Source organism: Myxocyprinus asiaticus, chromosome 31 (assembly GCF_019703515.2).
Source record: "Myxocyprinus asiaticus isolate MX2 ecotype Aquarium Trade chromosome 31, UBuf_Myxa_2, whole genome shotgun sequence".
NCBI classification, from domain to species: domain Eukaryota; kingdom Metazoa; phylum Chordata; class Actinopteri; order Cypriniformes; family Catostomidae; genus Myxocyprinus; species Myxocyprinus asiaticus.
This window is the reverse complement of record NC_059374.1, coordinates 30,764,897-30,791,041: the sequence shown is the minus strand read 5'-3', so window position 1 is coordinate 30,791,041 and position 26,145 is coordinate 30,764,897. Positions and strand designations below refer to the sequence as shown.

General features: G+C 46.7%; 1 protein-coding gene across 2 annotated transcripts in view; it reads left to right on the top strand.

Annotated features, from left to right (window-relative positions):
* Positions 1 to 26,145, top strand: part of LOC127421749 (WSC domain-containing protein 1-like) — a 58,944-nt gene that overhangs the window by 9,837 nt on the left and 22,962 nt on the right. Inside the window, exons 2-4 of one of the 2 annotated variants that reach the window (XM_051664834.1) lie at positions 15,041 to 15,126; positions 16,761 to 17,483; positions 17,664 to 17,778. In XM_051664834.1, the coding sequence (XP_051520794.1) occupies positions 17,078 to 17,483; positions 17,664 to 17,778 (521 nt within the window). In that variant the 5' untranslated portion in view covers positions 15,041 to 15,126; positions 16,761 to 17,077. The remainder of the gene's footprint in view (positions 1 to 15,040; positions 15,127 to 16,760; positions 17,484 to 17,663; positions 17,779 to 26,145) is intronic. The other variant, XM_051664835.1, reaches the window with a different exon arrangement.

Genomic DNA, 26,145 nt, shown 5'->3' with positions numbered 1-26,145 from the left:
AAAAAACCTTGAATATCTTCTTCGCTTAGACATACTTTTTACTGCTCTCAAAAAATAAAAAATGCTGTATTCAGTGGCACTAAAGACCTGCACAAAACAACCAGATGGTTATAGTTGGTGGCTAGACACTTAGATGAGAGATAAGAGAGCTTTCCAGCACCTGAGTTCCAGGGTCAGTCCCATCAGCCTCTGAGATGGAAGTGTCGTTGCCCTGGAGTAAGTGAGATGATAACATGCTGGAAAAGTAGATGAAGACAAATGAGCACCAATCTGGACATACAGCGTCCACTCTCTGCTGTCCACTGATACCCATAAAGACTCAGCAGGATGATTTTACAATTCAGAATTTTGTGGCATGCGTCACTAGAGCAACAGCAAAATAAACAAACAAATATTACATCAAATAAAGTATGTTAAAACATGCTTCTAGATAGTTGTTTCAATACAAGTGGCTTATTTGCTTATAGTTGTCTATCAAAATTAAGCTAGGATAGAAGAAAGTATTTTAACATAAAAACAAATAACAAACATCATCTTTAATGCCCTCTGTAATACAGTATACCCCCAAGTTGTCAGACTTGCCTGATCAGAAAATGGAAATGCCCTTGGCCCAGCATTATTATTGAAAAAATCGTTTCTGTGTGAAATTAAATATAATTAACCAGAAGGCACACAATAGAGCTGAAAGATAAGACTCTGCTATAACATTCAGTAACAAACTTTGTGTTAGGAGGACCATCCTGTAATTAATACAGCCACCTCCCTTTGGCTCATTTAATTACAGTGAGTAACATTATTTAAATTGAATAAGTTTACATAAAGTTCAGGATTACCAAACACTATGGTTTACAAATAAGAAACCCATTTCTCCTAAACATACAGAGGTATCTCAACATCATTTCAGGTTCAGTTTTCAGAAGTGATTTTCAACTGAATAGATCTATAGTGAAAATTCTTTGTGTGCAGTTTTCAAAGCAGTGAAACGTTACCCCGTTGGAGCTTATATCAGTGAACAGGTATTTTAATTTATAGAGAATAAAAAATTGCTGAGCATCAGCTATCAGCAGTATAACTTACTTTATAATAAATGAACCCATCACAAACCTCAACATAACATCTTATAAAGCAGGGGTGTCAAACTCATTTTAGGTAGAGGGAAAAATTGGACCAAGCGGCATCTTTATGTGTTATAATATACAGTATATATAAACCCATAAATGAGTTGATGAGTCGTTTGGAGTGAATTATTAAAGGCAGCGTCTATTTGCACTAAGATGTTATTTGCACAATAGATGCTATTTGCACTGAGTGCAAATAGTGGTAGATGTTATTTACACCAAGTGTAAATAGCAACAAAGAGCATCTTCTTTACACTAAGTGCAAATAGCAGTAGATGCTATTTACATTAAGTGCAAAAAGCGATGGTTTCTATTTACACTGTGTAAATAGCAAAAATCAGCATCTTCACATTAAGTGCAAATAGCGTTAAATGCTATTTACACTAGGTGTACATAGTTGGTAGATGCTATTTTCACTAAGTTTCTATTTAGGCAGATACTATTTACACCTACTGCAGATTGTAATATATGCTTTTTCACACATTTAAAAAACAGGTTATATGGTATTTGCAAAAAGTGTACATTGTTTTCACATATTACATATTACAATAGAATAGTTAAACAAACATCACTGTCATTTAATTAATTGACATGCAATCATCAAGCAGTTGCTAACCATCAGAAGGAAAACTCCACAGCTTGATCCATCTGATTGGACTGTGACATCAACAGAACCTAGAGTCCAACCATCCAGGGTTTCAATACCAAAAGATGTCAGTGTCTAAATGAAATTGCTGTTGGAAAAAAGAAGTCCTATTAGACCTATGAGTGTAATAAAGGAACCAAAAACTCCAGGCACAACAGGAAAGGAACAACAATAAAGGTTCACTGGTTGACTGATTAAGACTGAATTATTTAGTCTGATTAAAATATACAAGTATGATCCATAGGCCCAGGACTATCACATAAGTCTACTACTGGGCAAGACACATAGAGAAAAATCTCTTAGCATGGCTACTCAATCTAGAAAACAAAATGTGGTGATGGGAGCATGGTCATGTATCTGTCTGCAGGAGAGAGAGAGCGGTAAGGCTCGTCACCTGGGTTATCATTATCTCACCTGTTTCTTGTTGGAGTGATGGCAGAGGAAGACATAAAAGGTGCACGAGGCGTCAGAGTACCAGAGAGAGACTGTTCCTGAGTGTGTGCGTGACAAGAATTGTTGACTCGTTTGTGTGTGATTACATGGCCACTGAGTGCCCTTTTTGTTTCAGTTTGTGAATGATGCTGTAGAGTAATAAAAAATACTCAAGTTGACAGTTCGCTGCCTCCTGACTCCTTCCATGCCCAGATTGCAAACCTGCAACAGTGGTGCCGAATCCCTGGAAAAAAAGTGGTGCCAGGGCCGTCTACGTCTGCTCCATGATGCAAGAGAGAGAGTTCCTGTCCTCAGGAGGTTCCCTGAGGGGCATTTCCCTCTAGAGCAATCATGTGACGAATCTCTCAAACACGTGTTTGACCAAGTGAGGGTAATCGAAGTAAGTGAGAGTAGTCGCACTCACATACCCATATTTTTCAATTATCAAAGATAGGTTGTATCAAGTGATGCAGGACACTGAAACAAAAGAAAATACAACCCAATTATTAGTACCGAAGAGCCGTCGGGAAATGTTCTTCCAGGCAGCTCATCATAATCCAATGGCTTGCCATCTAGGTCACAAAAAAACACTCAACCGAATAATGGCCTGTTTTTTTTTTTGGTCAGTTGGTGAATCCACCAGCCACCTCAAAAGCGGCATCTACTGCTAATTGAGGTCCCTTTTGAAAGAATCGGCATGGACCTCATCAGGCCATTAGAATGGACCACACGCAGGCATCGCTTTGTGTTAGTTCTGGTGGACTATGCAACACGATATCCAGAAGCAGTGCCCCGCGCAACATCTCAGCACATAGTGTTGCGTAGGCACTCTTCAGAATTATCTCCCGAGTGGGGATTCCAAAAGAAATCAATATGTTCCTGATCTTAGAGCAAAACTCCACACTAGAGAATTTGCTCCAAGCTCAGGAATGTCAAAGCCGACTAATGATGGGCACTCGACAATGGGAATTCACACCGGGAGTTAAAGTGCTTATATTGCTGCCCACCTCAAGCTCTAAATTACTCGACAAGTGGCAAGGGCCCTTTGAGGTCACACGGCGAGTCTGAGATCTCGATTATTAGGTTAGGCGAATGGACAGTGGCGGGGCATGTCAAATTTACCACCTCAACCTCCTAAAATCGTGGAGGGAGGCGGTCCCTGTGGCCTTGGCGACAATAGTCCTGGAGAGGGTGGAGCTTGTGCTGGAGGTAACTCTCAAGCTTAATTCATTCACCCCGGTCCTGTGTGGAGACCACCTCTCTCCATCGCAGCTCACAGACACGGCCAAGTTGCAAGCAGAATTCGCAGACGTGTTCTCGCCTCTCCCCGGTCGCACAAACCTCATAAAACACTATATCGAGACCACATATATAGGATATTAAAATAAATAAATGTCAATTGTTCCAGCCTGTTGTATTAGTATTTATTTATTGCCTCTTACTAATTTTAGATACAGTTCCTGAATATTTTTTTTTTTTTTACATAGGATAAATATACTATTTAATAAAACTACTTTTATTATGTATTGTATTTTAATGGGGATACAATTTATTACAGCTGACAATTACATGAGAAAACAAGGTTTGAACATCAACTGTAACCAGATAAAACTGAAATGCACTTAACACTTTGGTGTTCAAATTTGAAGGATGCTTATTGGATCAATATAGGTAAACGTCATATTATGCGACTACGCATTTCTTTACGGAGAGTTTAAGACCTACTAGCTTAGTCTTGTCTTAAGAACAGGTGGTGCAACCAAATTAAGCATTGACTTACAGTTGAAGTCAGAAGTTTACATACACATTAGCCAAATACTTTTAAACTCAGTTTTTCACAATTCCTGACATTTAATCATAGAAAACATTCCCTGTTTTAGGTCAGTTAGGATCACTACTTTATTTTAAGAATGTGAATGTCAGAATAATATTAGAGATAATTATTTATTTCAGCTTTTATTTCTTTCATCACATTCCCAGTGGGTCAGAAGTTTACATACACTTTGTTGGTATTTGGTAGCATTGCCTTTAAATAGTTTAACTTGGGTCAAATGTTTTGGGTAGCCTTCCACAAGCTTCTCACAATAAATTGCTGAAATTTTGGCCCATTCCTCCATACAGAACTGGTGCAGCTGAGTCAGGTTTTAGGCCTCCTTGCTCACACACGCCTTTTCATTTCTGCCTACAAACTGTCTATCAAACTGAGGTCAGGGCTTTGTGATGGCCACTCCTATACCTTGACTGTGTTGTCCTTAAGCCATTTTGCCACAACTTAGGAGGTATGCTTGGGGTCATTGTCCATTTGAAAGACCCATTTGCAACCAAGCTTTAACTTCCTGGCTAATGTCTTGAAATGTTGCTTCAGTATATCCACATCATTTTCCTTCCTCATGATGCCATCTATTTTGTGAAGTGCACCAGTCCCTCTTGCAGCAAAGCACCCCCACAACATGATGCTGCCACCCCCATGCTTCACGGTTGGGATGGTGTTCTTCGGCTTGCAAGCCTCACCCTTTTTCCTCCAAACATAACGATGGTCATTATGGCCAAACAGTTCAATTTTTGTTTCATTTGACCAGAGGAAATTTCTCCAAAAAGTAAGTCCCCATGTGCACCCGCAAACTATAGTCTGACTTTTTTATGGTGGTTTTGGAGCAGTGGCTTATTCCTTGCTGATCAGCCTTTCAGGTTATTTCGATATAGGACTCGTTTTACTGTGGATATAGATACTTGTCTACCTGTTTCCTCCAGCATCTTCACAAGGTCCTTTGCTGTTGTTCTGGCATTGATTTGCACTTTTCGCACCAAACTATGTTAATCTCTAGGAGACAGAATGCATCTCCTTTCTATGGCTGCGTGGTCCCATGGTGTGTGTACATGCGTACTATTGTTTGTACAGATGAATGTGGTACCTTCAGGCATTTGGAAATTGCTCCCAAGGATGAAACAGACTTGTGGAGGTCCACAATTTTATTTTATTTTTTTAGGTCTTGGCTGATTTCTTTTGATTTTCCAATGATGTCAAGCAAAGAGGTACAGGGTTTGAAGGTAGGCCTTAAATACATCCACAGGTACACTTCCAATTGACTCCAATTAGCCTATCTGAAGCTAATTGCCTAAAGGCTTGACATCATTTTCTGGACTTTTCCAAGCTGCTTAAAATTACAGTTAAATGTGCTATATGTAATATTTTTACTGTTCAAAATCATCAAATGACCATAATATGTCATTAGAGAATTAGAAAACATGCTAAGTTGAAATAATGGCTTCTCTGATAACAGTGCTACAGCCAGTATATTCTACTTTGACCTTTCCATTCCAGGCTGGAATTTCTGTTTATCTTTTGGCCTGTGTGATCCCACCCACTGCCCACTCACCAATAGTATTTCAACACTGCTAGGTTACCAGATTTGAACAAGTTTGCAGGCAAACAACACTGTGTGCTGCAGCCATGGAAGCCAGCAAACGAACTGGATCAGAGATAACAGATTCCACCTGACCTAAAAAGCCTCACCATCCGTCTAAAAACCACCATGACCAGAGGTGTAGTAAAACAAGGATAAATATTGGAGATGCCTTTGGAAGATGGAGACAGAGCCCAGAAATCCTTTAAAACGGATGCTGAGTTGGCTAATTTGCATGTCAACATTCTGGCAACCCGCATGAGCTTCAAGTCTGGGGCGGGGCAGACAACTCTCCAATATTTTGAATGTGGACTGCAGTACCCATTTCAAATGCTTGTTGTCAGTCTTGCATACAGCACCTTTAACTTAGTGTATGTAATCCTTTGACCCACTGGAACTGTGATATAATCAATTAAAAGTGAAACAATCTGTCTGTTCCCTATCTGTCACTCACTCGACATTGGTGTCGATGTAGTGACACTAGGGGTCACTCTTGGGAGCCCGAGACACCTCTGGTCTTTGATAAAAGGCCAATGAAAATTGGCGAGTGGTATTTGCATGCCACTCCCCCGAACATACGGGTATAAAAGGAGCTGGTATGCAACCACTCATTCAGATTTTCTCTTCGGAGCCGAACGGTCATGCTCGCTGAGCTGAATACTACTGTTCATTCACCTGCTGGATCTGACGGCGCATTTCAGCGGCTTCTCCCTCCTCTGCACTGGTGCACTGCAGAGAACGCCCCTGGGCGCTTCGGCAGAAAAACTAGAGAGTATATTTTCTGAAAGAGCATTTTTCCCCTCTAAAAGAGTATATATTTCTCTAAAAGAGCGCACACACGGAACGTCTTTTTAAAGACGCGTCTTTTAAAGATGCTTTTCCGATTGTGTGTTATTCCTGGTTGTGCTCGTTATCTCTCGCCTTCTAACGGTCACGATCACTGTCTTTCGTGTCTGGGCACTGCTCATGCGGAGACAGCGTTCGTGGATGGTCACGTTCTCATTGCGAGAATATGTCCATGGCAACGTTGCGGTCGCGGCTCGCCTTCGTAAGAAAGCGAGCCACCCCAGAGGCTCCCGCCTCGGTCCTTTTACCCACGGGATTGAGGCCAGTGCGGCTAGCACTGGGGGCGATTTGGGGACCCCAATGGGACTGCCTCCGCCGGGTATCCCCCCGTGGACCTCCCATTCCCCAGCACGCTCGTCTGCCCCGAGCGGGCTTCCGGGTGAGTCCGCCGGCTCGTCTCACGGCGAGTTCGACCTCTTATTCGGAGCCCGCGAAAGTGATGAGCTCTCGAGCGCAGCATCAGAGAGCGGGCTCGTCCAGTCGGAAGCCTCAGCTGGGCTCCTCCCTTCGGGGTCGATCGCCCAGTCACAGGCTGATGCGGAGATGATGACATGCTTTCCCGGACAGCCGCGAGCATCGGTTAGAGTGGATTTCACCGCTCTTCCCTGAACCCTCGCGGCTCGGTGATTGGTTCCTGGGCTCGCGGCGCCGCTCAAAGCCACACCCTGCCCCGTTCCTTTCTTCCCGGAAGTGCATGAAGAGCTGACAAGTTCGCAGGAGGCACTTTTTACTGCCCGGTCCCGATCTTTTCAGCTTCCCCGCTCTCACTACCCTCGATGGTGGGGCGGCCAAGGGTTATTTGGCAATCCCCCGGTGGATAAAGGCGCTTGCGGTGCACCTATGCCCGCAGAGCACCACCACCTGGCGCGGGTGCCCAAAGCCCCCGTCCAAGTCCTGTAGGTTTACGTCATCTCTGACGGTCGAAGCCTACGGTGCCGCTGGACAAGCTGTCTCTGCCCTGCACACCATGGCTCTCCTGCAAGTCCACCAAGGCGCTAAAGGAACTGCACGAGGGTAGTTCCGCCCCGGGATTGATGCAGGAACTGCGCTCGGCGACCGACCTCGCTCTCCGAGCGACGGAGGTCACGGCGCGGTCTCTCGGGCGGACGATGGCCACACTAGTGGTCCAGGAGCGCCACCTTTGGCTCAAACTTGTTGAGTTGGGTGAGGCCGACAGGACACGATTCCTTGCTGCCCCCATTTCCCAGGCGGGCCTATTCGGTGACACCGTCGAGGACTTGGCCCAGCAGTTCTCGATGGTAGAGCAGTAGATGGATGCTAGCCAGCTTATCCTGCCCCGGCGCGGCTCAAGATCCCGCACCCCATCTACTCATCGCCGAGGGCGTCCCCCTGCGGTGACTGCACCGGCTCCGCCGCAGCCCGCCCCTCCAGCCCGGCCCTGGCGTGGAGCCCACCGCAGGAAGCCGACGCCACCCGTCTTACAGCCGGCACCGAAGAACCCATGGAGGTCTTCGAAGTGCCCCTGAGACGGGCGACCCAGGGACAACGAAACCCACTGCTCTGGAGCTGGTAAGCAGATCTTCATCTTTTTGTTACCTTTTGCATTTAATTGCGCTGCATGCTCAAGAGGCTGCAGTACTCAAGAGCTCAGCAAGAGTGGTTTACTTGTTCCCTGGGTCAAATATCCGGTGTGTACGGCTGGCATCACGACCACCGTCCACCACTCCATTTGGCAGGTTGGCGCTCCAGCGGCGGTCTCCCACCCTGAGCACCCAGCTGTGGCACAAATCCGCCCCCGATGTGACAGTCTCCACGGGTCACGAGGACAGGTCTCTTCCTCCCCCATCCCAGGCTGTTCCGGGGGTGGTCACAAGGAGCCAGGTAAGTGCTTCGATGTCCTCGGACTCAGCACGGCCACGATGTGGTGTGGCACCTCGAGCTCAGCCCCGCCGCGAGGCCCCACCTGCCGGTACATCCGATGACGTTGTCCCTTTGGTCCCCCTTGCGCAGAACTTGGACGCATGGCTTGCGCTTTCCAGTCCATCATGAGGGCTGGTCCGGACCGTCCGACTCGGCTGCGCGATTCACTTCGCCGGGCATCTGCCCAGGTCCAGCGGTGTCCACTTCACCTTGGTGAAAGACGGAAACGCTGTTACCCTGCGCTTGGAAATCGCTACCCTCCTACAGAAGGGCGCGATAGAACCTGTCCCTCCAGCCGAGGTGAAGAAAGGGTTTTACAGCCCCTACTTCATCGTACCAAAGAAAGGCGGTGGGTTGCGGCCAATCTTGGACCTGCGAGTACTGAACCGGGCTTTACACAGACTCCCGTTCAAGATGCTGACGCGAAGACGCATTTTAGCGAGCGTCCGGCATCAAGATTGGTTCGCGGCGGTAGACCTGAAGGACGCGTACTTTCACATCTCGATCCTTCCTCGACACAGACCCTTCCTGCGGTTCGCGTTCGAGGGTCGGGCGTATCAGTACAAAGTCCTCCCTTTCGGCCTGTCCCTGTCTCCTCGCGTCTTTACGAAGATCACAGAGGCTGCCCTCGCCCCGTTAAGGGAGGTAGGCATTCGCATTCTCAACTATCTCAACGACTGGCTAATCTTAGCTCACTCTCAAGACGTGTTATGCGCACACAGGGACCTGGTGCTCACGCACCTCAGCCGACTAGGGCTTCGGGTCAACTGGGAAAAGAGCAAGCTCCTCCCGGTTCAGAGCATCTCTTTTCTCGGTTTGGAGTTGGACTCGATCTCCCTGACGGCGCGCCTTACGAACGAGCGCGCCCAGTCGGTGCTGACCTGTTTGAAGGCGTTCAAACAGAAAACAGCGGTTCCACTGAAACCTTTTCAGAGGCTCCTGGGGCATATGGCATCCTCGGCGGTGGCCACCCCGCTCGGGTTGATGCATATGAGGCCGCTTCAGCACTGGCTCCAGACTCGAGCCCCGAGACGGGCATGGTGCCACGGGACACACCGCGTGGCCATTACACCGGTCTGTCACCGTCTTTTCAGCCCTTGGACCGACCTCTCATTTCTACGAGCAGGTGTTCCCCTAGAACTGGTCTCCAGGCGCGTCGTGGTCACGACAGATGCCTCCAAGATGGGCTGGGGCGCTGTTTGCAACGGGCACGCAGCCACCAGCCTCTGGACGGGTCCGCGGCTGCATTGGCACATCAACTGCCTTGAGTTACTGGCAATTCTGCTCGCCCTGCGGAGGTTCCGGCCGTTGATCCAGGGCAAGCACGTGCTAGTTCGGACAGACAGCACGGCAGCGGTAGCATATGTCAACCGCCAAGGCGGTCTGCGCTCCCGCTGTATGTCACAACTCGCCCGCCGTCTCCTCCTCCGGAGTCAGCAGCACCTCAAGTCGCTGCGAGCCACTCATATCCCGGGCAACCTCAACGCTACAGCGGAAGCGCTGTCACGGCAGGTTCCCCGCAGGGGAGAGTGGAGACTCCACCCCCAGGTGGTCCAGCTGATTTGGAGTCGATTCGGTCAGGCTCAGGTGGACCTGTTCGCCTCCCAAGAATCCTCCCACTGCCCGCTCTGGTACGCCCTCACCGAGGCTCCTCTCGGCATAGATGCGCTGGCACACAGCTGGCCCCCTGGCATTCGCAAATACGCGTTTCCCCCAGTGAGCCTACTTGCACAGACACTGTGCAAAGTCAGGGAGGACGAGGAGCAGGTCGTCCTGGTAGCACCCTACTGGCCCACCCAGACATGGTTCTCGGACCTCACGCTCCTCACGACAGCTCCCCCCTGGCAAATTCCCCTGAGGAAGGACCTTCTTTCTCAGGGACGGGGCACCCTCTGGCACCCGCGCCCAGACCTCTGGAATCTCCATGTCTGGCCCCTGGATGGGACGCGGAAGACCTAGGTGGCCTACCACCCGTGGTGGTAGACACGATCACTCAGGCTAGGGCCCCCTCTACGAGGTGCCTGTATGCCTTGAAGTGGTCTCTGTTCGCTAAGTGATGTTCTTCTCAACACGAAGACCCCCAGAGATGCGCAGTCGGATCAGTGCTTTCCTTCCTGCAGGAGAGGTTGGAAGGGAGGCTGTCCCCTTCCATCTTGAAGGTGTACGTTGCTGCCATAGCAGCACACCACGACGCAGTTGACGGTAAGTCCTTAGGGAAGCACGACCTGATCATCAGGTTCCTAAGAGGCGCTAGGAGGCTGAATCCCTCCAGACCGCCCTTCGTTCCCTCATGGGATCTCTCCGTAGTTCTTCAGGGCCTACAGAGAGCCCCCTTTGAGCCTTTGCAGTCAGTCGAGCTTAAGGCACTCTCCCTGAAGACTGCCCTCCTGACTGCGCTCACTTCCATCGAGAGGGTAGGTGACCTGCAAGCGTTCTCTGTCAGCAAAACGTGCTTAGAGTTCGGTCCGGGCTATTCTCACGTGACCCTGAGACCCCGACCGGGCTATGTGCCCAAGGTTCCCACCACTCCTTTTAGGGACCAGGTGGTGAACCTGCATGCGCTGCCCCAGGAGGAGGCAGACCCAGCCCTGGCATTGCTGTGTCCGGTGCGCGCTTTGCGCATCTATTTGAATCGCACGCAGAGCTTTAGACTCTCTGAGCAGCTCTTTGTCTGCTTCGGTGCACAGCGGAAAGGAAGCGCTGTCTCCAAGCAGAGGATCGCCCACTGGCTCGTTGATGCCATATCTATGGCATATCTCGCCCAAGACATGTCGCCCCCAGTAGGGCTACGAGCCCATTCTACCCGTGGTGTAGCGGCTTCTTGGGCCTTGGCCAGAGGTGCCTCTCTAACAGACATTTGTAGAGCAGCGGGCTGGGCAACACCCAACACCTTTGCAAGGTTCTACAACCTCCGGGTGGAACCGGTTTCGTCCCAGGTAGTGGCACGCAACACAAGCGGATAAGCCCGGGATAGCCAGCCGGGTGTATCGCTTGCACATAGCACCTTCCACCTCCTTTTGAGCTGAAGACGTGCGCTGTTAATTCCCAGTAGTGTTCACAAAAGTTGTTCCCTGGTTGACTTCTTCCGAGCCCTGTGGCAGTCGAGTCTTCGGAGAAACTCACTGCCGTCCCAGTACACGTGCTAGCTAAGAGCCCGGTTCTGGGGTAGGTGCTCCGCATGTGGCGGTTCCCTGTAAGGCTAACCCCATGCGATCTATATCTTCAGCTAACTCGTTTCCCTGCTGGCAAACTGCGTGTTCCTTGGGCAGAGCCCCTCTGCCCCAGTCTCCATGTTGTAGTACCTCCTCCCCCATTGGGCAGGATCTACCTTGAAGGCTCTCCACATGGTTGGAAAGACCATGTGATGTATTTTTCCACTTAAATATCCCCCCCCTCTCTGGGGTGAGGTGTGATCTCCGCGGTGTCCTCCCCTTGGGAGGGACACCCCCCGACTAGACCTGGCGGCCCAGTCGGATAATCCCCCTTCTTTTTTAGGGAGTGGAAAAAGAGAAGGGGAAAGAGGCCACGACTGGGTTAAGCCTGTCTCTATCTCTGGGTAGTCGACTTGTCCCCAAAAAGGGCCGTTCGACACTCATAACTATGTTGGGGGAGGTTACGTGTCGACCTGGTGCGCTGGCTATGAGGCACACAGCAAGTCTGCCCACCACACACCGCCAGTTCACGTAACTCAGTTCAGCCTTGTGGCGTTTTGTATAGGGACCCCTAGTGTCACTACATCGACACCAGCGTCGAGTGAGTGACAGATAGGGAACGTCATGGTTACTGGTGTAACCTCCGTTCCCTGATGGAGGGAACGAGACGTTGGTCCCTCCTGCCACAATGCTGAACTACCCGCTGAAATGGCTGGACCTTATATCGGCTCCTCAGCGTAAAACCTGAATGAGTGGTTGCATACCAGCTCCTTTTATACCCGTATGTTCGGGGGAGTGGCATGCAAATACCACTCGCCAATTTTCATTGGCCTTTTATCAAAGACCAGAGGTGTCTCGGGCTCCCAAGAGTGACCCCTAGTGTCACTACATCGACACCAACGTCTCGTTCCCTCCATCAGGGAACGGAGGTTACACTAGTAACCATGACGTAAACAATTGCTGGAAAAATTACTCCTGTCACGCACAAAGTAGATGTCCTAAACAACTTGCCAAAACTACAATTTGCCAAAATGAAATCTGTAGAGTGGTTAAAAAATTTGTTTTAATGACTTCAACCTAAGTGTATGTAAACGACTTCAACTGTAGTTGCAAACTAACTAGTAGTTACCAAGCCCTTAGTGTGAGCTTTACGTCCCAACTTAAGTGAGATCTTACACACAGCTGGTGCGACCCTACCCAGAAGCCTTTACATTACACACGTATTGCCTATGTAAATAGTAATATGGAAATGTTAATCAACCAACAATATTGAAAAGGAAATATTGCTCATGCTCTCGGCTGGATAACTTTAAATTAACAAGTCATTAAAAACTGAAAATTAACACAAACTGTCTGGATAGTATAAATTAAAGGTGTGCTTCTCAGTCGAACTCCAACAGCATTGAATCATTATTAATTTGTCATATCTAATAATTATTCAGTGCAGTTTTTACCACAGATTTTTCCCCTTGTACCTGTCCATGTTTATTGTCATGAGAGACTGGCACAAACATCACAGTGGGAATATCTACTGTGTTGCTATGTAACAGTTATCACCCACAGACATGTATTCTGTATACACCATGTATATTTAAATAAAGGTTGTACCGCTGTAAGATATCAGTTAGCCTGTATCGTGCATTTACTGTAATACGACAAATAATAAATTGAGTTTATTTGACCTGCAGTAGCTAAGAGAGAAGATTATGAATAAATTATAGTGCTCTAATAAATGAATGTGAATATTTTTCAGCACAATTTTATGTAGTATTTTTTTACCGCTGTTATAAAGCAACATCAAAAATACTCTTTTGCAGAAAAGAGCCAGTTAGTTGTAGTAGCTTGCTTTTAATCTGGCTAATGTTAGAAAAGTTCACGGATATACAGTCTTTAGATACAAGAAGAACAAGAAAACAAAAGAAGAGGAACATGTATAATTATAATTTTATGTTAGACTCATTCGGCATTAACTTTTACATTAAGAATGCATAGAATGAGGGTAATACTGGGCAAATAACGACAAGGAGATGGTAAATGAACGTACTTTCCTTACAGCAAAAACACTGCATAAGTTTTACGTAATGTTCTCAATATGTGTATATTTATTTAAAAAATGTCTTAGGGTGTTGAAATGTATATATTCATACAAAATCTGGATTCATATACATGGTTACGAAGTAGTTTTTCATATTAGCATGTATTATTAAAAAAGTATGAATTATGTATAGGTCTATGTAGAAATGGGACTGTTTATGAAAACATGTTGCACTCTGTGACTAATGGATTCATATGAAAAACAAACATGGAAAACATGGAAATTCATAAAGATATGACAAGGTTTATGAGAAGCAAATTGTTCTCACATGTTAGATGGCCAATTCTCATTCTACAGTATTTATTTTTAATTGCACTATTCATACTGCTAGACTAGACCAGTAGCACACTAGAATACAATTCCTGAAACAAATTTAACAAAATGAGATTTGGTATTGCCTGGTAGTTTTCATAAGATAAAATAAGTGCAGAATGGCGGTAGTATGTGTTATTTTGATATAACTATGTATGCTGTCTCTTTCTCTTAAAGGATTTATTTGTTAGAAGCAACTGTGTACAAAAAGGCAAAAAAATAAAAATAAAATAAATCCTAGACGCCAGTCACTCACTGTTCATAGCTGGAAGAATAATGAGCCCTCAGGCTGACTGACATTCTCAGCCGCCACATAGGGATGGTTTTCTCTAGCATTGGCAAGAACACCCGTCTATGCATCTCAAACCTTTATGCAAATCTGGGCCCATTGCCAGCACAAGGCCAAACAAGAAGGGGTAAGGGGGTAACATTGACAAAAAACAGTTTTGTTAGTTTTCAGGAAGCTTTTAATTAGCTCAGGTAACTTTTGAGCAAAGATTGCCAGTTATTTCCAAGATCCCAGCTCTCTCCAAAACTAGTGAGGGTTACAAGAATAAGAATGTCATTTTTACCTCAAAGTATGAAGCATTAAAATTACGATACAATGAAAAAATAGAAATAATACAAACAGCTTAAAAAATGTATTGGATTTTCAGTTTTCAGTCTTTGTCTGGGCTCCGATTCTAAGTCTCACACACCAAATCCACATTCATATGCATATGAAGTCTGCTGGTTATACTTTTATTGCCTAATCAGTGTGTGGCTCAGTGTGTGTTTTCTTTCTCTGTGATCCCAACAAACATATTTTAGATGAAAAAGACTGGACAGCCAAATACTGTATGTGAGGCACGCAGTGGGTTCTGTCGAGCTTGACTAGCTTGATTGGCAAAACAGGGACAGCCCACTCCTGAGTTCAGTTAGGCTTGTTACAAGGTTTGTTTTTCAAGTTTTCACCACACAAAAGGGATTCTCATTGGGGCTGAAATAATGGGCTGAATGTTTCAAGAATCTTCAAAGCAGTGAAAAAGAAATGTTCTGCAGATTAATGATTGTGGGGATGGGGGCGTGGTCATGTGTCTGTTTGCGGGAGAGAGGGAGTGGTGTGGTTCATCAAACTGGCTGCCGTAATTTCTAACAGCTGTTTCTTGTTACAGTGATGGGGGGGAGACCTCAAAAGCAGCCCAAACATGCCAGAGAGGGGAGGAGAGTGGCACGAGAGTGCGGTGTTGGTGTGTTTACAGTGAGTTTATATTAATGAGAAGTCGTTTATGAAATTTTATGTTGTGGAACCGTTAAGAAACCCGTTTGAGCACCTTGAGATAAGAAGCTCCAAGGGCGATTACGTGAACTGTGTGAGAGGGCAGAAAATAAACACCGACCTGAACTGCTTCATTGCTTCCCGACTCCTTCACTCTTGATAAAGAACTTCCAACAATATTACAATGATATATACAATATAGATATAAAACTATTTTAATCTATTTATTATATATATATATATATATATATACACACACTCACTTAGCACTTTATTAGGAACACTGTGGTATTAGTAAAGTGCCAGACGTGGTCTTCTGCTGTTGTAGCCCATCCGCCTCAACATTCAACGTGTTGTGCATTCTGAGATGCTATTCTGCTCACTACAGTTGTACAGAGTAGTTATCCAAGTTACTGTAGCCTTTCTGTCAGCTCGAACCAGTCTGGTCATTCTCCGTTGACCTCTCTGATCAACAAGGCATTTCTGTCCGCAGAACTGCTGCTCACTGGATGTTTTTTGTTTTTGGCACCATTCAGAGTAAACTCTAGAGACTGTTGTGTGATAAAATCCCAGGAGATCAGCACTTACAGAAATACTCAAACCAGTGCGTCTGGCACCAACAATCATGCCACACTCAAAATCACTGAGATCAAATTTTTTCCTCTTTCTGATGGTTGATGTGAACATTAACTGTAGCTCCTGACCTGTATCTGTATGATTTTATGCATTTCACTGCTGCCACACGATTGGCTGTTTAGATAATCGCATGAATAAGTTGGTGCACAGGTGTTCCTAATAAAGTGCTCAGTAAGAGTCTATGGGGTGATGGGGAAACTCTGCTATTGGGTTAAGTTGTCACAAATGGTCAATGTGCGTTCAATGAGCTGTATCGTTTTTCTTGAGCAAAAACAATGAAATCTTTCAACAGTTTTTTTATTTTTTATTTATTTATTTTTTTGTAAAGATCAAAGAGGTATGTGGCTATGAAGAAAATTACTACAAACAATACATGTTACTTATTTCAGAGAGAGGGGAAAAAATATGTGCATTTAAATTTGATATATGAGATGTCTAGCCTTGTGTTAAGTGTGTTGATTGTGTTTCAACTGGTTTTGCTAATGGCACACTTGGCTTTACTCAGGCATCTTTAAAAAGAGTAAAGATACATTTGCAAAGAGTGATGGTAGGTTGTGCGGAAAACCCTTATGTGGAGATGCTTCGGGTGTGTGTTAATTACTATGGGAACTCTCGCACATAAGAACACTTGTATGCAATTATTAGTAAATGAGACACATTGTACTGAGAATCATGAATGATAATTTCAAGAATGATTTACTCTGTCAACCTTAGCCACTAGGAGACTACTGTGTACCCTTTTACATTCTTCACATCTGTAGTATACTCTTAAAGACAGACTGGAGCAAAAACTGGAAGTGCTTCTCCAGCCAGCAAGGCCTCCACTCCTCTTAATAGAGACATACAACCAGAAATAACTGCCATATGCTCTCTCCATATTTCTTTCTTCTCTCCAGCACTCTGGTCTATCCCTGAGAATAAAAAAAAAGGTGAAAGATGTGCTTTGACTTGAATCTAACTGCTTTCTATTTTTCCACCAGGTTCCCCGAAGTCTTTGAGCCGTAAGAGCTCAGAGTACATTCTGCCACAAGTAATTGTGTCATCAAAGGATATAGTGCCACAGTCGAGCTGTCACCCAATCCTTTCATAGGTAAACGACAGGACATTTCGCCTGTGGAATTTTTTTTGCTCAAAGAGTTTTTAACCAGAATGTGAATAAGTAATCAGTGGTAGAGCTTTCATGAGAATGAAGCTCTTGGAATAGGTCTCTGCCATTTTTTTCTTGTTGGAACAATGGCAGCGTGATACCGGAGAACCAAGGCTGAGCTATTTCAAGCTATCCTGCAAGGAGGGTGACATGGCAAAGCCCTTCTACAGACTTCAACGCTTCCTGCGACGGACACAGCTGTTCCTTTTGTTCCTCGGTGTAGCCTATATTATGGCAGGAAGTGTCCTCCTCCTCCAGAGACATGGTTTGGTGGTGTCACAACGTGGGATGAGCAGTTATTTCCCATTGCCGTCTTTGCCGTCTCCTCCCAGGGCCCTGGAGGCCCCTGCCTTCCGTTCTGGATATGGCATTATGGGCCCTCGCCCTCGTAGCGTTAAGGGGATAGGATACGAGGACAATGCTGGACCACAGTGGTTAATATCACGAAACCAGGAGATCCGACACTTGAGGCGACGCTGGTTCCACAGTCTTATGTCCGAAAAGGAAGTGTCCAGGGTGGAGAAAGTAACTCCAAAGAGAAAAATCAGACACAAAGGTGAAACTGAGTACTAAATGAGTTCTGTGCTTTTCAGAATGGCAAATTGGTTGTTTATGATAATTGGTTTATTTTCTCAATTATCTTCATTCCAAGCTGTGCTGCAGAATCTTCCCATTTGTTTGCAAAGAACAAGGTCACGCTCTGAATTTCTGATGCAATCATTATTTCTCTACTCAGGCACATACGTTGGCTGCTTTCTGGACGATGCCAAGGACCGTGCCCTAAAAGGGATGATGTTCTCTGACTTTCGGAAAATGACCAGCACCTTGTGTCAGGACACCTGCATGGAAAGGTATCCAATTAGTGTCCCATACCCTCAGATAAAACACCTTGCCTTTTTTATTTTAAAGCCACCAAAAAGTGGATGGACATCTGTTGCCTGGATGCTCATCTTAAATCAAGAAATAATGAAACTGTGTTTAGGGAAAAGAACACGCAGTGTGCATCCCTATGACAGCTGGCTTGGCACATGCTGGGAATTGGATCAGGCCCAATTTAGGGAGCGCAGCTCTAGACCTGTGGTCTGCTAATATAGTTGCCTGATGGAAGAGAAAGATCTATCTGCAGGGATGAAGTAAACACTTTCTCCTGTTATTAGATCTTTAAATAATTGTCCACCAGAGAACAATGTGAGGAAGGTTAGCCTCTTGTGATTACCCCCAGCACTTCAGAGCTTATTTAATTACTTGGGTGACATTTGCAATGTGTAGGGGTAAACTAAATAGTCTGTTGGAAAATGTGAGTCTTACATGCGCTTGAAATTATCTTCTTTGTTCATGCTGACATAGTGGCTTCCCTGATGAAAAAAAAAAAAAAACAGCTTAAAGCTGAAGTATGTAATTTCTGTGCCACTAACATCCCCAAACAGAATTTCAAAAATAATCCCTGTTTTCAGACACATTCCAGAAAACTCCTGCATTAGTTGTACAAACAGATAGTCCTGCCCAAAACTGACTTAATTAATCAGACAAACAGATCGTCCCAACCCAAACTCAAACTATTGGTTGTTACAATGTTGCTGTTTTGGGCTGGATGGGTGCTGAAGCACACAGATGAATGTTTGTAAAGGGCCACTGGGTTATACTTTTAGGTGAAATCAACCTACAAATGACTTGACTCTGCATATTAAGTTAGGATATGAGAGATGATTTGAACATAAATAAAAAAATAAAAAAAATCACACATCAGCTTTAAATGTATAGTTCACCCAAAAATTAATATGTCATCCCAGATGGAACACAAATGAAGAGTTTTAGAAGAATATCTGAGCTCTGTAGGTCCATACAATGCAAGTGAATGGTTACCAAAATTTTTAAGCTCCAAAAAAGCATATAAAGGCAGCATAAAAGTAATCCATAAGACTCCAGTGGTTAAATACTGTATAAATCTTCAGAAGCAATATGATATGTGTGGATGAGAAACCCATTTAAGTCCTTTTTATGATAAATTCTCCTCCCTGCCCAGTAGGTAGCAATATGCACAAAGAATGCAAATCGACAAAAACAAAAGAAGAATGTGAAAGTGGAGATTGATAGTAAAAAAGGACTTAAATATTAATCTGTTACTCACCCACACCTATCATATTGCTTCTGACTATGTTGATTTAACCACTGGAGTCGTATGGATTATTTTTAAAGCTGCCTTTATGTGCTTTTTGGACCTTCAAAGTTCTGGTCACCATTCACTTGCATTGTGAGGACCTACAGAGCTGAGATATTATTCTAAAATCTTTGTTTGTGATCAGCAGAAGAAAGTAAGTCATACACATCTGGGGCCCTCCACACTCCATGAGGGTGAGTAAATGATGAGAGAATTTAAATTTTTGGGTGAATTATTCCTTTAATCCAACCTAAAATGTCTTGCTGGTTTTAGCTGGTCTTCCAGCCTTGTTTGGCTGGCCTGCTTCCTAGTTTAGATGAGTTTTTGGGCACCAATGAATCAGCTAAACCAGCTGAAGACCAGTTTGGCCAGGCAAGGAGACCATCTAGACCAGCTAAGACCAGCAAAGCAGCCTAGGCTGGTTTAAGCTGTTTTTTTTTTTTTTTAAGCATGGTTTCTATCAAGAGGATTTTATATAATTAACAGTGTTGACAGCTTCCTGGTGGTACAAAATTATATTTCCTTTATTTTTGTTTACATCACAGCATAAAAATATGTTCTTATATTGCATCTAGACAGACAGATGTTCTACTGTGTAAATGTACAAAGAACAAACTCCTTGCTCTCCGCTTTCAGCCTAAAGGGATAGGTCGCCCAAAAATGCAAATTATTTCATTATTTTCTGGTACTCACCCTCATGTTGTTCCAAACCCATCTTTCTTCTGTGGAATACGACAGGAGAAATTTGAAAGATGTTGATGCTGCTCTTTTTCCAAAACAATGAAAGTGAATGGTGATTTAGGCTCCTTTTGTTTTCCAGGGATGAAAGAAAGTCATACAGGTTTGGAACAACATGAGGATCAGTAACGGTAAATGATGACTGAATTTTCATTTTTGGGCAAACTATCCCTTTAAAAGTTACTTTTATCAAAGGATAGGTTTTCTTTTTACTGCATGGCTGCACAGGCAGAAACAGATCTGACATCCCAGCCCAGTATTATCAGCTTATAGGGAGGCTGAGGGGAGAAAATCTCCACCTCTTGTGTTTCTGCAGGTACATGTGTGCTCAGACTGAGCCATTAATTCAGACCACAGATTAACAGTGGGAATGTCCCTGGCTAGGTTGCCATGGCAGTGCCAATGCCATGTTTCAAGCAGAGGATCAGGAAAACAATTTGCAGAGATGCTCAGGTCAATACCTGTTGAGCCCTACACCAACGTGCTTGAATGAAACTGTGCTGCACCTATTTTACAACCTCCATAAAAAAAAAGAGGGCCAGAGGACAAAATAATTGAGATGAATAAGTTAGCCATCAGCCAGCTCAGTGTCAAAATCAAGTGGTCAAGAGGTGAATATCAGTCAGCTCCCTACTTCATTAGTCAGGGCACTGATCAGGGAGTTGGCCATTTCTAGGGCTGCCTCAATTGCAAAATCAGTCCAGTGCACTGCAACATTCTCTCCCAAAAAATTCCCAGAATGCACTGTTGCTCACTATGTTCCTGTGGCAGACCTCTGCCTTCCCTACTAAGGAGGAAGCGGGAAACGGAGTGAACAATCAAAAAGACTTTAATAACATAACCATAAAACTGGTTTTCAGCATAACAAAACATGTGCACATACACAAACACAGTTCCGTGTGTGTCTCTCTCTCGAACTGGTGTCCCCGGCTCCTCCTTATTTCTCTCCCGCTGATTGGGGCAATTCAGCGCAAGGCGTCCATCATCACAGCCCAGCCACGCCCTCCTCCTCATCACAGTTCCCTTACCGGAAACATTGTCATGTCTTCTGAAGTCTCTCATGTCGTTAAAAGACGAGAAAAAGTAAAAAACTATGAAGTCAAAGCCTTATTTTCTCTATAGCCTCCTGAGACCCCGCGTGACTTGAGTATTTTCCATTTCATTGTTGATTTGTAACTAGTAGCACCTTAAAAACAAGCAAATAAATAAATACAATTCTAGAGCATATAGTTTACTTAAAAATGTATGTCCTCATATGTGGACAGTGGGACTAAGTTGTGAAATTTTAAATAATACCAAGCTATAGAAAGTCAGTTCCCTGTCTGTCACTCACTTGACATTGTGAGTGACACTAGGGGTTTGCTCTTGAGAACCCCAATCACCTTTATTCAGAAAAGGCCAATGAAAAATTGGCGAGTGGAATTTGCATGCCACTCTCCACCCCGGACATATGGGTATAAAAGGAGATGGCGTGCACCACTCATTCAGACTTGTTCTTCGGAGCCGAGCGCATGTGTTTGTGTGGGTTCATCCCGTCAACTTATCTTCTGCTGCGGTCACCCTCGCTCGGTCGAATGTTGTGCTTCCCCTGGGCGCTTCGGCAACCGAGTCCACAGGTGTTAGAGTATATTTTCTCTAAAAGAGCTTGCATAAACGATTGGCGGCTTTTTAAAGATGTCCTTTCGCCTTTGTGGTACTGTATGCGGCCGTTATCTCTCCCCACCGGATGGCCGTGACATCTGTCTCGAGTGCTTGGGTCACCAGCACGCCGAGGCAGCTTTCATGGAGGGGTCATGTTCTCACTGCGAGAACATGCCAATGAGAATTTTGCGGTCGCGGCTCTCTTCCTTCTTCTTGAAGCAGAGAGCCACTGTGGCTGCTTCCCGACCCGGTCCGTCCTGGGTTGAAATTTAGGTGGCTGTGTCAGCGAGCACCGCGGGCGATCTGAATGTGGATATGGGAGTGTTCAAAATTCGGGGAGCGCCGGCTCAATCCCCGCGGACCTCCCAGCCCCCAGCATGCTCGTTCTGCCCGGTAGAGTTCTCAAAGTGAGGTAGGCGGTCCGCCTCAGGGCAGATTTAATATCTCGTTCGGGGCTCACGACGAGAATGAGTTATCGGTTGCAGCATCGGAGGGTGGGCTTCTGCTTTTGGAAATGGACGAATCATCTGAGCTCCCGCTCTCGGGCAGTAGAGCTCAGGATGAGGTGGACGCTGAGTTGACAGCCGTGCTTGCCCGGGCGGCCGCGAACATTGGACTTGAGTGGAACCCTCCGCCCTGCCCTGAGCAGTCGCAGCTAGATGATTGGTTTCTGGGCTCGGAGCGCGACTCACAGGCATGCCACGCCCCAGTGCCCTTCTTCCCAGAAGTGCACGAGGAGTTCGCGAAGTCGTGGAAGGCACCTTTGTCTGCCCGTACACGCTTCGCTGGCTCATCCACCCTAACTACCCTCAACGGTGGAGCGGCTAAGAGATATGTCGAGCTTCCCCAGGTAGAGTGCGCCGTTGCGGTGCATTTATGCCCGCATGGCGCAGCCACCTGGAGGAACCGACCAAGGCTCCCTTCCAAGGCATGTAAGTTTTCCAAATTGTCAATAAAAGAGCAGTTTCCTCATTTCCTGGGTCATTCTCTAATGCTCAGCCCCTCCAGCCCTCGCACCCACGACAGCCAGGCACTGAAAGTCTTTCCGGTCAGTGAGCGGGACGCGAGTATCTCGCGTTCCCTTATTTTCCATCGAAAGAAATCCAGCAAAAAGGTAAGTACGGGGTGGTTCTTGGGGCCGCTCGCCCACCCCAACCACCGGTCACCGTTGTGCGCTCTCGGAGCAGCACGCCTCCCCTGGATGACCCTCCCGGTGGGGCGTCTGCTCTGCCTTGCCGTGAACCACCCACCCCGGGTGTGATAAATCCAATCGTCCCCCTGGTGCTGTTAGCGCAAAGGCTGGAAGCCTGGTTAGCGCATTCCAGCCCGTCGTGATGGTTCATCAGGACGATCCGGCTCGGCTACGCGATCCAGTTCGCAAGACGGCCCCCCAGGTTCAGTGGCATCCTCCCCACCGCAGTGCAAGGCGAGGATGCCTCGGTCCTTCGGGCGAAGGGAGCGATAGAACCTGTCCCCTTAGCCGAGTCGCACAAGGGCTTTTGCAGCCCTTATTTTATCATGCCCGGGGTTTGCGCCCGATCCTGGATCTGCGTGCCTTGAACAGAGCCTTACACAGGCTTGTGTTCAAGATGTTGACGCAGAAGCGCATCCTGACGTCTGTATGACATCAGGATTGGTTTGCGGCCATCGACCTGAAGGACGCGTACTTTCATGTTTCGATCAGACACAGACGCTTCCTCGGTTTGCCTTCGAGGGACGAGCATACCAGTACAAGGTGCTCCCTGTCGGTCTGTCCCTGTCTCCTCGTGTCTTTACCAAAGTAGCAGAGGCTGCCCTGGCCCCGCTGAGGGAGAAGGGCATTCGCATTCTTAATTATCTCGACAACTGGCTGATCCTAACTCACTCGCGAGATCTATTGTGTGCACACAGGGACCTTGTGCTTCGGCACCTCGACCGACTGGGGCTTCAGGTCAACTGGGAAAAGAGCAAGCTCTCCCTAGCACAGAGCATATCTTTTCTCGGTATGGAGTTGGACTCGGTCACCCTGATGGCACTCCTTACGAATGAGTGTGCACAGTTAGTGCTAGCCTGCCTGAAAACCTTCAGGCAGAAGGTAGTGGTCCCAGTGAAACAATTTCAGAGGCTCCTGGGGCATATGGCATCCTCAGCGGCGGTACTCCCCCTCGGGTTGATGCATATGAGACCGTTCCAGCACTGGCTACAAACTCAAATCCCGAGGTGGGCATGGCACCACGACACCCAGCATGTGACTATCACACCTCGGTGCCATCAAACTTTCAGTCCTTGGTCATACCTGGTGTTTCTATGGACAGGGGTTCCCTTAGAGCAGGTCTTGAGGCGAGAAGCCTCGAATTTGGGCTGGGGCGCTGTGTGCAATGGGCAGGCAGTATCGGGGCTCTGGACAGGGCCCTGCCTGCAATGGCACATCAACTGCCTAGAGTTGCTGGCAGTATCGCTGGCCCTGCGGAGGCTTCGGCCGTTGATTCAGGGCAAGCACGTGTTGGTCTGGACAGACTTCACAGCGACTGTGGCGTACATAAACCACCAGGGCGGGGTACGCTCATGTCGCAACTCGCCCACTGCCACCTCCTTTGGAGTCAGCATATGTTGAAGTCTCTGTGAGCCACTCACCTCCCGGGTGTCCTCAACCATGCAGCGGACATGCTCTCATGGCAGGTAACGCTCCACGGAGAGTGGAGACTCCACCCCCATGTAGTCCAGCTGATTTGGGAGAGATTCAGAGAGGCGCAGGTTGACCTGTTCGCCTCCCGAGAGTCCTCTCACTGCCCCCTTTGGTACTCCCTGTCCGAGGCTCCCCTCGGCACGGATGCCTTGGTGCACAGCTGGCCTCGGGGGCTGCACAAGTACGCATTTCCCCCAGTGAGCCTCATTGCACAGATGTTGTGCAAAGTCAGAGATGACAGGCAACAAGTCCTGATGGTTGCGCCATACTGGCCCAACCGGACTTGGTTTTCAGACCTGGTGCTCCTGGCAGTAGCCCCTCCGTGGCACATTCCCCTGAGGCAGGACCTTCTCACTCAGGGGCAGGGCACGCTCTGGCACCCATGGTCAGACCTCTGGTGCTCCAGATATTTCAAGCCAAGCTCCTCAGGCAAATGGACGAGCAAGGCTTCAATCCAGAGACTTTCAAAGAGCTACGGGCCACTACAGACTTAGCGCTGCATGCCACGAAAGTCATGGCGCAGTCTATCGGCAAGTCCATAGGCAACCTGGTCGTTCTGGATCGGCAAATAATGGCTGACCCCCACAGAGATGAGTGATAGGGAAAAAGTCTCTCTGTTGGATGCTTCAGTGTCTCCAGCCGGCCTCTTTGGAGGCACGGTGAATACATTTGCTGAGCGTTACATCGTGACTCAGCAGCAGTTACAAGCCATGAGACGCTTCATGCCCAAATGGAGCATACAACAGCCGGCTCGCCCTCACTCTGTTTCGAGCCAGAGCCCGGCAAAAAGCCCCATGCCTGCTACCTCAGCGCTGGCACCTGCTGCCGCCGAGCCACCGGTGAGGCCACACAAGCAGTGGCCCAAACGGAAGCAGCCATACCCACCTCGCACCAACGGGAGGAACACCCCTGTACAGTGGAAGCATTCCTGATGGGCGCAACACTTTGAAGCGGAAAGCGGAGCCCGTGGTTCCCTCTGGGTCTGCTCCGAAAAAGGTTTGATTGGAGACACAGAACACTGTTCCCCATCTCCCCAATGCTTTTCATCAGGAAAGGAATATTTTTGTTCACAATGTTATGCAAAATGTTGTTTCTGTGTCTTATTCAATAAAAAATGCTATAGAAAATGCAATAAAGAATACAGCACTTGTTGTAAATGCACAAGATGCTCATACATTCTCAAAAAAGAGCCCTTTTCCTGTTCAAAGCACACACATTATGTGCAACCACTTCCCTATGGTGAGCGTCTCATATCATATCAAACCAAATTGCCCTCTATCCTATTACGCGGACGCGTGGCGAGCCCTTCAGAATGGATGCAAAAAACGATCGAACATGGTTATACGATCCAATTTGCACACCAGCCACCCCATTTCAACGGCGTTCTGTCTTCCAAGGTTTCACCCAAAGACGTGCCAGTGTTACCAGCCAAAATACACAATCTCATTGTGAAAAGTACGATAGAGATTGTGCCAAATTGTCAAGCCCAAAAAGGGTTTTACAGCCATTATTTTCTTGTTCCAAAGAAAGATGGCGGGCTTCAGCCGATCCTGGATCTGAGACATTTTAATCACACACTCACAAAGCGCCCATTCAAAATGATTACTCAGAAACGGGTCTTATCGCATGTACGCCCACATGATTGGTTTGCGTTGATAGATCTGAAGGATGCGTACTTTCATATCCAAATTGTATGACACCACAGGATGTTTTTGAGATTCACGTTTGAGGGAACAGCGTATCAATTCGAAGTCTCTGACTCCTCGCACGTTCACAAAGTGCATCGATGCGGTTTTCGCCCCTCTGAGACTGAACGGCGTGCACATTTTGAACTACCTCGACGATTGGCTGTTACTGCCGCAATCAGAGGCTCTGTTACGCCAGCACAGAGACTTACTGCTTCAGCATCTAAACAGCTTGGGCCTCAATGTGAAATGGGTGAAGAGCATGTTCTCCCCCAGCCAACAAATCTCCTTTTTGGGAGTCCTCCTCGACTTCACGAGTGGGCGTGCGCAT